We start from the raw sequence: 15372 nt of genomic DNA, 5'->3' as shown, positions 1-15372 counted from the left end.
GTTAAACTCCTCTCAAAGCTCCTCTGAACGCTTCTCTCTCAGCACCTGCTTACGTCCCATCTCCATCAGCACTGTGTGGTTTCCTGAGCACAGGCTGAGAGCACAGGGCTGCAGCTCTGCCTTTTGACAGCTCACTGAGCAGACACTCACCTAGACCCCTCCTAAACTCACTGTGGGGATCCCGGTCCCAATGGAGAGAAGAGCTGAGCTGACACTGGCTTTCAGGGTGTTGAGCATCCACTCGCCATTCATCTTTTGTGTTGGCTGCTGGGGACAACACTAGGCAGAGTGCTGGTGTGAGGCTCTGGAAGGCATTCCACGTCTGGAATAAAGAACAGCTGGCAGGTTTCCCCTATTAGAAGGGACAGGGCTTTTGTTCTGTTAACTCCCACGCCATTAATTACGCCAGTTCTTCTGCAACATCCTCAGACTGCAATAGACACATACGCCTTTTCACTTTTCAAAATACAACACGACTGGGAATACACATCACTATTTATCAATATTCCCTTTCAGTCTGTAGCTCTACGAGGAAGGTTTCACTCCTGGATGCTCACCACTGCTTTACAGTGTCCCCGAGCTCTGCTGCACTTCCAGAAGTGATTATCTGCAGCACAGCCCAGTGCTGAAACTGGGCCCCCTCCCAAAGAGCTCAGCTCTACTTTGCAGCCCCTGCACCTCCACCAGCAACCCTGAGCAGTGCAAAGCAAGCAAAACCCATCCTTCTCAGCGCTTCCACCCTGATGTTTGCCCCAATGTTCCACCCTAAAAGCCGTCAATCCCTCTCTTTTAAAGCAACCTCTATGTTTAGCTGCTATCAGAACCACAGAGCTCAGCCCAAAGTTGGGGTGAACAAACAGTTCTAGCAAACTACATTCAAACACAGCTTACAGGGAGAGCACCTGGGATTCATCTGAAAACCTGTCTCACATAGAGACCTTCCCGCAGAGCCTGATACGAAATCCAGATACGCTGTAATAAGCTTTTGATGTCGTGTTGACATTCATCTGCCAATACTATTGCTTCATGCACTTACCTTATGATGGATCTTGTTACTTAATTGATCGCAGGCAAGGTCAAGAATTAGCCCTTCTTCCACTGACATCATGCAAATCACCAAAAGCCAGAAGAAAGCACCTAATCCTCAGCTTCAGACCCACGCTTAAGTGGCCCTTCAATACGTGTGAAGAGGCACAACTGGTTTTTCAATTATGCCTCAGAAAAGGTCATTTTTCAAAACTTATGACCAAATGGAAAAAAAAAAAAAAAAAGGAAAGGAAAAAAGAGGGAAAAAAAAAAGCTGCACAGAAATGTGCTTTTCCTTTTGGTATCAGTTGCCTCAGTGCAGAGAACAGTTTGTTTTTGCAACTGGAGATGAACACAACCTGCACCTCAATCTGCCCCAGCCAGAGCCTCATGCCCCTCTCTCTACTAAAGACTCAAGAGAGGTTTTGGCTTCTACAGGACAACTGCTTTTGCTCCCTAATTCACAGAAACCCATCTGCCAAAGCACAGGTTTTACCATCTCAAGCAATGATGGGCTGTGTGCAGCCCCAGAACCCACAGCACACCCACCCAGCTCTACGGCTCTTCTCCAGCTCTCCCCATTGAGAACCCTCCGTGTTTGAGCCAATTCTGCAGTAGCCTTGTTTGCTAACACACAGCTTCTGCAATAATGTCCACTTCAGATGAGAAAATGATTAAAACAAACAAAAATAGCACCAAAACCTTTGGGTGGGGTGCACAGGCTGAGAGCTGGTGTGGAAAAGTAGCGCCCACGCAGCAATGCAGAGCAGCCTGGCAGCACACTGTGTGTGTGTCACTGCTTTAATGTCAGCGCTGAGGATTTCATAAGGCAAAATTTCTCATTACTGAAAGATGGAGAAATCACAACTGGCAGCAGAGAGATCACGCAGAGCCCACACTGCTCAGCTCCAGCCTCCAATGTACACATAGCCAGGATCCCCCACCTGCACTTGCACCAGTGTTGAACATCAAGATAACTCCTGTTTATCCCTCACACCCTTGTGCTGCCTTCTGCTTTAAAACCCAGAGTCACATATAATCACTGAACATCCCAAACTGGAAGGAACCCATAAGGATCACTGAGTCCAACTCCTGTCCAAATAGTTGCATCTATTTTGTTCCATGTCACTGCAGCTGATAGCCTGGGCTATTCTGGTTATAGACCCATTTTATTTCAAGTTAGTAATTTGACAGTAAATTTACGTTCTAAGCAAGCATTCATAAATCCAAACCAAAACTGACTTCAAGAAGACTCTGTATGTTTAAGGTACAGAGCACACAGCATTTACTTGTAGTCCTGCAGGGTGAAAAGTGAGGATATGCTGTCAGAGGCATTGCTGGATCTGTATTCCTCACTGCATTTCTACTGAGTAAACTGGGAAATAGTTCATATCGTAGATTCTAGGAGCTTACATCTCCACCAGCCTACGATTCTATGACATAAACTATTTTCTTGTTGATAGTAATTTGTTGACAGTGTTTCCTCTTTGTTTCACAATAGCTGGGAAAAAAGCCAGATTAAAGCCTAATGGGGTCCAATACACTGAATAGAAGGGAGCAAAGAAACCAGGAGGCGGTTAAAGAGCAGCTCCAGCCTCCTTGCTTCTCACCCTTATCAGCACAGCTATCAGTCAGCAGCCCTGTAATTAGGCACAAAAGACACTGTGCTCCAGAGAGCTTCTCTAGGAACTGGAGAGCTGCTGGGAGCTGCAGCCCTGACTGACAGCTTCCATTTAAGAAAAACAGTTCCAGAATAATTAGCAATAATTTGTACAAATCAGAAGAAGTGACCTTTGTGTGCGCAGCGTCTTACACAAAGAACAAAGCTCTGCTGCAGCAGCACCAGCAGAGCAAGGAGAACTGATGCGCACCTTGGGTTGGCAATGAGCAGCTCAGCACAGTCCTTGGGAGGGTTCTGCATGGGGTACCCTGAGCATGGGAAGGAAATCCTGGATCTCACTCCCGGTGCTGGCAAAGACTTTCCTGATTTAGGAGTGTTTTACTTATAGTTTTTATCCACCCGTCTCACCTCGAGGACGCTTCCAACCCACACCATCCTCTGATCTCTGTCACAGTGGAAGGTCTGCTTGCTTGCATGATGCTGAGAAACTCTTTGATGAAATACACTCCCATCAAAACTCCGCTTAAAACAAACTCTTTGCGTTAAAAGAAATAAAATACAAGTTGCTCCAGCTGGGCACAGAGAGGTTCCCTGCCCAGTGTGTAACAAGGATGGCACCTGCTCAGAGAGTGACCCTGGGACACATGTAAGCACCCATGGAGTTATGGCACAGAGCAGAAAGGAAGAGGTGATGAAGGCGGCTGCCCAGCAGGGCTCCCTGCTCCCTGTGCAGCTGCTCCAGCAGCTGTTCTCACCAGTTGGTGGCTGGGTTTTACGAGATATCTGTCTGTAATTAAAAAGCAACAATACTTTGGCAGCCACCATAAAATACATTGCAGGTTGCATCCTGCAGCACGTTGTTCCATGCTGGGTATGGGGAGTGATGAGATGGATACAACCACGCAGAACTTCACCATTTCTAAAGCTCCCTAAAGCTCAAAGATTTTCTTCTTAGCCATTCTGCCAAGACCACCACCAGCATCCCAAACCATGGCTCCATTTGGTTGCAAGTCAGAAACGCTCATCTCCTGCCTTTGCCACTCAAACCTCCCTGTGCCAAGACACGTGGCTGCAAGGTGCTCGGTGCTGTGAGCGTGTCGGGGAGCTGCAGGTCTGGGAGGGGGTTCTAAACGCAGGGCTTGCACTGAGGGTTTTCTCCATTTGGAGCACGTTAAAAGGCATTGTGCTTGTGCCAGCAAGGCAGCACATCCAGAATGAGGGTGGGGAGGGGCCAGAGAAAGCCTGATGGGGAGCAAGGGGGTGAGAAGCTTTGAAAGCAGGTTGGTGCTCCCCTTCCTGGTAAGTACCTGGGCTGGAATCTGCTCCAGCACATACCCAGGTAATACCCTGCAAGCTGCAGAAGCACCTGCAGCAGCCCAAAGCCTCCTGTAGCTGCTTCTGCTTCAGCTCCTGGAGCTGAAGGCTCCACTGCTGTGGGATCTGAGCCATGTGCTCCTGTGGAAGCAGATATTGAACTTCATTTTGCCAACCACTGCACATGCATTAGTAAACCATTGTGTACATAGCAGAGAAACGCTTATTGATGACAAACAGACCTACAAAGCAGCTTCTCTCTGTGTTAACTGCAGCATGAGCAGGTCCCCCCAAAGCCTCCTGAAACCAGGACTTCTTACAGGATGAACAGCCTCCTAACCACAGCCAGCAATGGAACAGCTGCAAAGCCAAGAAATGAGAAATAGAACCCAATGAATGTCAGAGCCCAGCCCCCCCCAGACCTGCACACATCTGCAGGTACCAAGGCAGCACTACCTGAACTTTTCTCCATCAGTGTCTGTCTCTGTGCTGCAGCACATGGACTCCTCAGGGATCCAAAGGGTGCTGCATTGGTAGGAAAATACCTTTCCTATGTAAACCATGCGTTCTGCCATTTCCCTCTCCAAACTCCACAGCGTCACAGATCGTAAGCCCTCAACACAGAGAGGCTTCAGTTGGGGAACAGATCTCCATAAAGGTTTGGATTAAGGCCGCGCACATCAGAAAGGAAAAAGGGAGGAAAATTACGCTCTGTTTAATTACCCCAAGCCGTAACAACTTTTTACTATTTCACACACGACTCCTGACACAAGTGGAAATGTTATTTTCCACAACCATGGCTGCTGGTCCTACTACAAATAAATAGTGTGGGGCGCGCTCAGCACACAGGAGATGGAGGCCATGTGTTCTCATTAATTCTCTTGGCAGAGGAGCACATGTAGGTTTTGGACTGCAATTCCAGGCTGGAACACGAGAGCTGGGGTGGCCAACATACATCACAGCAGACTCCTTTTGGCCCAGCTCCACTATGGGCTGGTCCAATACCCTGTTTTATCATCTTAATGATGAGCAGATTTCCAGCTGCCCCCTTCTCTTGCAGAGGTATCTTCAGCCTCACCCTCTACTTCCTCCCATTGACTGGTTGGATTTTGGGGACCTTCACTGTAACACATCCCTGTGAATAGCTTTCTCCCTGCCACACATCTACCCTTATCCTTCTCAAGAGGATTCATGTGGAGATGGGTGAAGGTCAGGCTACTGCAAGCCACAGCATAAAGAGGAACTTTACCAGGACGAGGGACAGATTATGTGGACTTCTGAGCACTTCAAGCCTCAAATTATTGGGTCTTTCTCCTCCACCTCACACTGAACCCAGTGTCCCCAAAGCATTTCCACCCTGCACCGTGAGAACAGGGCATGCAGAGCTCAACAGGTGAATCACAGCACTGTCCCCATGATCACTGGTAGAAGAACACTGGCCTCTTTCAATTTCCCTTTATTGAAGCTTCTTTGCCATGGATTAAAATAATTGATATTGATAATCTGATCTGGCCCTTGCCCCTGTTTCGCAATTACTTCAGCAGGGAACCTGCCTTATGGGTAGGATGGGAATGGTCTTCATTAGCCTTCTGGGTTACAGAACCAATTCTGGTTTTCATTTGAAGTCTAGAGGATTACGCAAACTGGCTGCTGCAGGATGGGGGACTGGTACCTGGTAAAATGATAGAATTTCTCCTGTTTTGGAAAGAGGAATCCTGATCCTGTAACAGGATTGGGAACTCGGTCCCCAGCACTCAAACACAATTCTTATCACACAACTGTAGAAAGGGAGATGCTGTTGAAGCATCCCCACGGCTGCTGCTCAGTGCCTCCCCTGCAAAAAGCCATCCATAGGCAACACCTTGGAATATGTTCTGCAGGTCAGGGAAGTCAGGATCCATCAGGTTTAATTGGAAAGGGAAAATGGTTTCCAGATGTGACAATGGTCCACTGAGGACATCGCTCCAAAGGTCCATCCCTGGGGCAGCACAGAGCCCACACCAGAAATCAGGGCTGATCACTGCAGCTCTGTGCACACAGATGTGAAACACTCCCTGCTCCTCATATGGGCACAGAGCACAGATCCCCAGCACCGTGACTCAGTGGCTCCAATGATAACATGCAGAAGGCACCGTCACTCACAGCACTGCTTACTTCATAGGGAACCAAGACTTCCTCAGGAGAGCATCCCCATATGCAGCAATTTCTTACCTTTCTATCTCTGTTTATACAAAACGCAAATGCAAAACTATAGGTAAATGCAGTGGGGAAGCTGAACTCCCTCTCCCTAAAATCAAAGAACAGAGCCAGAATACAAACCGCAGTTTATAATCAGAACGTAACGCAATCACTGGAACAGATGTCAGAAAGATAAAGCTGCACAACTCTGAACTGCCAACGATCAGTGCTCAGCATCTTGGATAGCACCGAGATGCTCCATTTCTGTCTGCATATGTCTGAGTTTTGGAATAAAGGAAAATGTTGGCAGAAAGCACACAGCACAATGCTATGGGAAAGCCCATTCCGTTCCTTCCTTTCCTTGCTTTTACAAAGGGAGTTCTCTGTACAGTTCAGACTTATCCCTGAGAGTCCATGGCAGTGGGGGAGGACAGAAATTGCTCTCTGAGGGCTGTGGTTGGGCAAAGCAGCATCACTGAGCTGGCACATGGATGCTGACAGCATGGCCATAGGCAACAATAAAGGAAGACCAATATGGAGAACTGCCTCAAAGCAGAGAAAAGGCTACAGCAAAATCCACCAAAGCAAAGCAGGCGAGAAAAGAAATAGTTTTAAAGTGCAGACTGCTCACCTCGTAGTGATAATTCATGCAAGTTAAGTCTCTCCAGCAGCGATCCCCTCGAATTTTAATCAACCCCTGGAAAAAAAAACACACAAATAAAACAGCATTAGGAATATTTTATTTGATCTCGCGTGCCAAATTATTATCTCTAGATGTAGTATCTCTGGTTACAGCACAAGGACAGCAATAGCAGTACCAGTATCCCTGCAGGATAGGGAAGAACTGTGGCCAGGAAAAGTCTGAGAACTGGTCTCTGGAACTGCTGGAACTGCTTTGATAGAGAGTGAAGAGTCACCTGCAAACCTACATGTGGCTGCTTTTGTGACTTTAAAATCCAGACTCAATTCTTTAAAGCACCCCTCTTCAAAGCACCCCTATAGGCAGAGGACCATGCAGCTTCAGCAGCCACCGGAGTCCTGAGCTGGATGCAGAGATGCAATCAAAGTAATTAGAGAAACAAAAGAGGAGAAGGGGAAGGAAGCTGACAGATCTAAACACAGATGAATGCGCTAATGACAGGTCTGCTCTACCTCGGGTTAGAGGTTGGCAGTGAAATTAGCAGGTAGCAAAGGCTGTGCGCACTGATATTTCAAGGCAACAAGAGGGTGACATTTCCAAACCAGTGGGTCCATTCCAGGGCTGGCAGCAATATTGGGATTAAATTTCTTTGCCTCAGTGATGAGGACTAAAAAGGAATCATTCGGCCACGGCAGGAAGGACACCTGGGCAGGGATGAGCAGGAAGCCTCTCAATCAGCCCGTGCCAGCCCCGAGCTATGCAGGCTTTGATGTACAGCTAAAGGTCTCTGATTAGGATCACAATATCCCAAATTGAGGAAAGCTTCGCTAGTCAAAAAAGCTGAACCAGCTCTCTATCATCTGCATACAATCAGGGGCTATTTGCCTACCTCTGACATTGCCCCTAATTGTAACGTTCTTGCTTTCTTTAGAAGAAAAATCTGCTGCGGAGTTTCTGCAAGGACCCAATGCTACCTTTGTTCCTTTATTATTCCTTTTCCTGACAGCCCAGAGAAAAAGAAAGTCACAGTGCAGTGGTACAGCCTGGCTGAGCAGATCTATCCTTAGCTTCTGTACGCTCTGCCATGAGCAGATCACTTTATGTTCTGCATATGTGCCATCAGATGATGTAAATTAGTCAGACCTCAGGCTTAACCCAGCTCTGACTTCCTGAACCAAACGAGATGCACAGGAATAACTATGAGATTATTGGACACAAACTAACAGGAAATCTGCACCTCTCCTGGTCTGAGCCTCACAGCAGATGATGCTTCGACGCGTGTCTCTGTGAACGAGGTGACCCCACTGCTTTCAGCAGGGCTACTCACAGCCTGAAGTTGTATCTGGTGCTTGGATCGAGCAGATTTCGCCCATCTGCTGCTGCATATACATTTTTGTTTCCATTTCCCCCCCTTTTCCAAACATGAAATATTTTTCAAGCTAATGTTAATAGCAGAGGACAATAAACAAGAATCATTAAACTCTTTCAGAAATCATTGACTCTGGCAACTTCTATCCTGTCGTTTTTAACCAGGAACGGGCCTGGGGAACCCAGCAGATGCCACAACACAACTTGTGAAGCAGGACAAGAGCCCCAAGGCCAACTGCATACAGGGCAGCCCTGCAAGACCCAGACAATTTCAGCTAGACAGCACCATCCCTAAGAGCCCTCACAACAGGGAGGTGGTGGGGTCACCAGCTCTGTAGGTGTTTGAGAACTGTGAAGACATGAAACTGAGGGCTGTGATGGGTTGGATTTATTTGAGAAGCCTCTTCCAACCTTAAAGACTATGAACCTATGAAACCATCAGTGGCAAGAAAAACACCTCCTGAGAGGTAACTGCTGCCAATGCTACAGAGCAAAGCAATGTGTTTGCAACCAGAGAAAAGGAGCAGAGGATGCAGCAAGTGATACAGCAATGGGACATCCCCTCCAGCACCACCACCACCAAAAAGCCAAGCGGAGCTGGTCCAAAAGGCACAGCTGAAAGCATGGCAAGTTATACCAGAGGGGAGCTGCAGAATGGGAGAGTGGGCTGGGGGCTGCCCCAGTAGCAAGGGCTGTGTTTCCCCTCGTTCCTGCTCCAGGGCAGGACAGGCTCCTGGCAGCAACAGCTGCTCCAGCCCCCCCGACCAGCCGTGCTCACTCAGCCCCCCTAGGATTGTTTCTAGAGTTACAGGATGCAGTGATAGCATCGGGCAGGATGCGCTGCAGCCGACAGTGCTGTCAGGGCAGAAAGGATGCAAAGAAAGGCTCTGTGCAGGGACTAAAGGACAGATACCTCAATGACCTTCCTCCTGCCTTATGTGAGCTCTTACCATGCTCTGTTATTCTGCTGAGATAATTAAAGAAAGGATACAATAGAAAAAGGCTGTGATAAAACTCCAAATCTCTCCTGCAATGAGTCACAAAGGGAATTAATCACGTTTTGTTTACTACAAAGCTATCAAACAGGAAAATCACTTCAAGCTCTCAACATCAAACTGCTTTCAGCACAGAACACTCCTGCTTCCATGATTATGGGGCACTTCAGGTCCTTCTCACATCGCTGCTGTTCCCAGATCCCACTCTGGGTTCTTCAGTGGCTGAAAGAACCCGAAGCACTGAACAGAGCTGCTGTGCCTGCCTGTATCCTGCAGCACATCGGAGACTGCACACAGCCCAACAGCACAACCACTGCCAACACACTAATAACTGCTTCAGTGCCTCACACAGCAGCATAAGAGTGAGATAAGGGGATGCCTGCAGTCCCTGCAAGGTCAGGCAGCGGAGGAGGAGGGAGAAGGAGATGGGGATCCTCACATCTGCCGGCATCTCCCAGCTGCTGGATTGCTTTCAGCCTGCTAACAATTTCCCAACTCATTCTCAAGATTTCTCTGTGCATATGAACAGACCTAAACTACACAGCTGCAGCAGATTATGGTGCCGTAACACAGATCAAAGCATGGGGAAAATGTCCTGTCCCTCGCTCACAGACAGGCAGGGGTTCATGCATCTCTAATGTACCTGAACTGTCCTGTGTTAGGGCAGGGACCAGGAGGAAAAGGAGCCTGAGGGCATGGGACAACATCAGGGTGCATCAGCACTGGGAGAGCCCCCGACCATTTGGAACCAGGCTGAAAGCATCACACATGGAGTGTCTGGGCCAGACACTAAGAGTTAGGGACCCCATTGCAGACCCCACTCCTCCAGCTGATCCTTGAAAGCAAAAGAAAAAGGGAAGTGGCCCTTCCTCAGCTCAGCGCAACCCAGAGCATTCAGTTTTTAAGCCCACGATTGAAACTGAGCCCCACAGATCAGTTAGATTTGGGTGGGAGCTGAGAAATGGGGCTTGTTCCTAGCTCAATACATTAAGGCCACGTTGGAGGCAATGCCTGTAACAAAGATCAGGACTTTAACAAAGGACTTCTCTGGCACTTTGGAGCCATTTTTTGAGAACAGGATCTGTCCAACACCGTCAAAGTACAACAAGAGCGGGGAAAAAGTAATGACTTCCAAAACATTTTCATGTTTTACCATCAGATCAAATAAAAAGGGGTACGTTGTGCTGGGAGGGCAGGGATGCAGCATTCCAAGTCAACTTGTCTTCCTCAGTGCTGGAGGTGAATGCACGCTCACAAACAGCCCCAGCATGGGAGGACACTTGCAGAAGCACTGCTCTGTTTGCACACTGGGGGTTGGTGCAGGCACTTTCAAAGCTCTCTGTATCAGAAGAGAAAGGTATTCAGTGATACAAATTAAATAGAAGCCAAAGGGAAGGAAACAGGTGGTGAACTGAACCAGCAATTGCCCTCTCGGCCCTGTGGCCTTGCTTTGAATCCAGTTCTAACCAGAATTATTAAATTCATACCAATAGGACAGGGCTGCACAGCCCCCCTGAGCAGCAGCAAGGCCTGAGAAAGGGGGAGCTGAGATCCCACTGCTGATTTACTGCACAGCCACAGCACCTGCCCCTATCACAGCCCTGGGTGTGCAATTCAGGTGCATCACATCCGCCAGCATTTCCCATCATGAAGGAAAACTACATTTAAGACTTCTTATTGTTACTGCAACCTTATTATTTATGACCGATACACTCTGTTTCAGACCCAATACATTCTACAGACTCCATCTGTGTGGATGGTTGAACACATTTGCTAAGTTTGCCAACTGGCAGCCAGGGCACTTTGGGGGTGGAAATCCAAATCAGCCCTTTGCTCCCAACGCATCAATTCCAGTCTCACTTGATTGAATGACCTCACACACCTCTTCATGTTCCCCATTGCTGGCAGAATACCCAACAAAAGGGATTTCTAGGGAAATTAAGCCATAGAGTGGAAGTTTACCAACAGCTTTCCCACCCATTACAAGCAACCAGCAGGATCTGCTGGTCAAATTGCACAGCTTTCAGAAGGAGCAGCACACCATGCAGACAGAGGAGTGATCCCTCCTGCCCTTCTTCTCCACTTGCAGACCCCAACATGGGACATGCACACAGCCATGCAGTGAATCTCTCAGCAGCATGTGGCTCCCTGTTCCATCCTGCACTCACTCTTACAATCCTCCTCCTGACGAGCTGATCCTCTCCTAATTAAACGCACCAGGCAATGGGTGCTTTGAGCACTGGGCTCTTGGGCATTGCCAGGTCAGACGCCAGCAACAACAGGCAGCCCCTTCCATCCCATAACCCACCCCACAGACAGCTCTGCCCTGCTGTACCCCCTCTCCGGGCTGCTGCACTTTGGTGACTCAAACAGAAAATAAGCTGAAATAATTAAAATGTCATTCAAGCACGAAGCCGATGTGAGTCACTGTTACAAAAAATATTGCAAAAATTCTTTCAGGAGTGGGGGATAATTATATTCCTCCCTATCTATTGATTTTTCTCTATAATGCAGATGTCAGATTTTCCACGGTTTTTTCCTCTTTTTTTTTTCCCTTCCCCCCCCCCCTTTTTTTCTTTCCCTGGAGTGTCAATGAGGAACAAAGCGCTCTTTGAGACTTTTTCAGCCCCAAGAAAAGAAATAAAATGGTACAGACAGACCAATAGGACGGCAAGACAGAAAGAGCCTGGTGACTGCAGCTATGTCTGCAACCCCTGCCTTTATGACACGGGGAATGGGGTACCAGTGCTGTCAATTCAGAGTCCACCCAAAGACCTTAATTCTGTGACTTCAAGAATCAAACGATGGCTGAATAGGGAATATATCTCAGAGGACAACCCTCAGTTCTGGGATTTCGGTTTCTCTCGTAATATTGAGTGCTCCTAGAGATAATCCAGAAGAGCACCTCACACCTTGCACCCAACTGCCTGCCAAACCATGCTCCATCCTACCCACAGGTAACGTGGCTTCCACTTCTTTGACATCCAAATCTACACAAACCTGTTTTGAAGACAAACCAGCTGTAATTTAGACCCCAAACTCACAGAAGAAGAAGAGACGTTCCAAAGCCAATGTCTCAAAGCAACTCTGCTCCATGGCAGACACAGTTCCCCAATCTTGGATCCAACACAAAGCAGTCACAGAGCACTGCATGCCTGCTAAGACTGTGCACTGCACACAGAGCCCCTTCTTTGCTCTTAGAAGTGCCACAAGGTGAGGATGTGACACAGGTATCAGGCTTTTGGGAAACCTCCTTCTACAGCTCTGACAGCAGCAAGGAAAGGCTCCCAAAAGAGCTGGTAGCTGGTGTTCCTATGGATCTCTCCTTGTATTAGCAGCTGGTCATTCAAATCCCTCCTGTTTCTTCTGTGCAAAGAGAGAAATAACAGGGGCTAGTACAACACTTTCTTAGCCAGAGAATGACAAGCATACACTCCTCAGGTGGCACTGCTGTTTATAGCTTTGCTCTGTCAGCACCACTGAGGTTCGAGGTGATGGGCTTCCCAACATCAGCAGGCTACGGGACAGGGCTCCACATTTAGCATCACAGAACCATTAAGGTTGGAAAAGCTCTTTCAGATCACCGAGTCCAACCCCAACCCATCCCTCCATGCCCACCAACCATGATCCAAAGTGCCAATTGCACTTGGGTGAGCACAGGGCTGGTCCCAGATGTGGGGCAGCTCCATGCAGACTGGGACACCCGAGAGCACAGCAGTGCTGAGTGGGAACTCAATTGCTGCACAAAGTGAGCAGAGGGCACGTGAGCAAATGGACAGTGCAACAAGAGAAATGGACGATGCAACGAGACAAATGAAGATGCAATGGGATAAACAGACGATGCTCTGCTTGGGGAGGTTTCGATGCATTACAACCCTGCTGGAGCTAAACTGGAGGCACTGCAAAGGCACGGCGCAGCATCCCAATGGACTGCTGTGCTTCTGGAAGATAAGTCACCCCCGTGGGCTCCTGCTCTATTTGCTGTTGCTTTTTCCCCCTCTGCTATCAGAAAGACCCTTTGAGAAAGCAGCAAGGCTGCAGCAGCAGCGTTTGATTGACTTTGAAGACGAGCTGTAAGCACTGGGTGAAAGGGGTTCTGACAAGTCCTTGGCATTAACGGCTCCATGCCTTTTAGAGGCACTGAAGGAACAACACGTCTTCCTGCCAAGGGCTATTACTAGACAAATGGAGAGAGATCAGAGGCACAAAGGAGGTTGCTAAGGAGTCAAGTGTGGGATCCCTGCAGAGAGGAGGAGGCTGCAGCTGGGACGGCAAAGGTCAGAACATTGCAGACATCATTTTCCAAAAATTCCCATGAAGCCTCAGTGCCCAAGTCAGGAGTCTGGCCCTTCCTCTGAATAATGAGAAAGCCATAAAAGAAAGCTCCCTTTCTTCCCTCCTACCCACGCTAATGTAATAAAACAAATTAGAATAATTATTCTCAATTTCAGAGCCATAATGCCCAGGATCAGGGCACGCTTGTCACTGAGATGACAACTACATCCGTTTGATTCTTCTTCTTTTTTTTTCCCCCCCCTGTATTTACTAAGATCTCCCAAATTCCAACTTGTATTTCATTACATCTAATGCAATTTTACCGCAGGCATCCAGATTCTGTTTTCTTCAAAGTCTTCATTACTCCTGCCAGAAAGTTCATCTCCCTTAATAGCTAATCACATCCCCACCCTTTCCAGTAACCTTTAAAGTGCCACCCACGTTATGACACTTTTCTTCGAGGAATCCAAGCGAAAACAAAGAGAAACGCAAAGAGATCAACGCGAACCACTTCGTTTCTTCAATGAGGGTATGCAGAGGCTGCAGGGGCTTAAGCACTGGGTCTAAGTGTGACAAAGTAAATGACACCTAACCCTTCCAACCCGCACGAAACTATGAAACTATGAAACTATGAATGGTGGACTCGTGATTTGGAGGTAACAGATCACGTTTTCCTCTGAAAGCAGCATCTCGATGTGAAGGATGGAGAACTCTCGGCAGGAAACAGAGATGGGAATTTGGGGGAGGATTTATTGCTAATTATTATAAACCTTTTGGCACTGTTTCTTCCCCAAGACTCCCTGCCTTAAATGATCTTTCTCCCCTCCTCCTCTATACTGTGAGCACTTGAAACAACAAAGGGGGAAGGATGTGCATCAATCCAGCAGGCAGCAGCAAGAAGGGACAGGGATCCCCCAAATGACAGATTTCTGCCTGTGCTCACACATCTGTAATAGGGCATGATGGAAACAGCTCCCTATGGAAAGCACTCAAATACAAGGTGAGGGAAGAAAAGAAACCCTTCTCTGTGTCAGCCCTTCCCTGGGTACCTGGGATGCTCTTGGAGATGGTAGAGCACAGTGCTTTCAGCCAGGAGTATTGGTGTAAGGGATCCTGAGGAGGGCATCAAGGATATGGGACACAGCGGCTTCAGTGACAAAGGGATTGGGCTTTCCTGGGTTGTGCACACACTGTATGTTCAAGTCCTGAGGCAAAGCTGAGACCTTTCCACAAACTGCCCCAAAGGTTCTGCCCCACTCTGGGGGGCTGAGCCTGCATGGCCCCGACCCATCTGCACACAGACCCCAGCTCCAACACCTGCGTGCACCAATGAAGGATTGGCAGCTTTAAATCTGAATTTCCTTGCTTTGGGCACTTTTAAATTAAAGTGGTAATGTGCTTTAAATCCTGTTTCCCTGCTTTTCCACTACACTCTTCAATCCCTTCCTCCAGAAACTAATCAAGATGTCTCAGACTCACTTGTGCTCTGCTCCAGCCACCTTCCCCTGTAACTTATTCCATATGTCTGTGATCCTTTGCAAGATGTAGTTCCACCTTAATTCCCCATTTACTCCCAGTTTCCCAACGTGCCGTTACACCTCACCACATTTCCAGAGCTGATAATCATTCGCACAGAACATCACCAAGCTCTGCAAACAGCACCCAATAAGGCCTAACGTGAGCATCTCGGCAGTGCTGTGTGCTCTCTGACATCGAGCACTGCAGGCTGATGCTGATGGAAAGCAAAATGCTTATCAGAAAGCCCTGTGAAGTGGCCATTAGCAGTGCAATGAGGCTGCTGCACGTGCATGGGCTCACCTTGCTTCGTGCCTATCTGAAGGGTCACTGCTTGCAGAGTGTACACACCTCCTGACTGCAGCAATGGGAAAACAGCCCCAGGATCACACTGGCTCTGCTCCGCAGCTGCCCAAGGACTGGGATGTGGCAGCAGATCC

At 48.2% G+C, this 15372-nt stretch overlaps 1 protein-coding gene across 7 annotated transcripts in view; it reads right to left on the bottom strand.

Moving 5' to 3' along the window:
- The window catches only part of LMF1 (lipase maturation factor 1), a 148585-nt gene that overhangs the window by 85375 nt on the left and 47838 nt on the right, over positions 1–15372 (bottom strand). For all 7 annotated transcript variants that reach the window (XM_015876946.3, XM_085513961.1, XM_085513960.1 and 4 more), the window contains one exon: positions 6771–6836. In XM_015876946.3, coding sequence (XP_015732432.2) covers positions 6771–6836 — 66 coding nt within the window. The remainder of the gene's footprint in view (positions 1–6770; positions 6837–15372) is intronic.

Source organism: Coturnix japonica, chromosome 13, assembly GCF_054131305.1.
Source record: "Coturnix japonica strain WE chromosome 13, WE-NBRP24, whole genome shotgun sequence".
Classification (NCBI taxonomy): domain Eukaryota; kingdom Metazoa; phylum Chordata; class Aves; order Galliformes; family Phasianidae; genus Coturnix; species Coturnix japonica.
The sequence above is the reverse complement of the archived record's forward strand: the minus strand, read 5'-3'. Positions and strand labels throughout refer to the sequence as shown.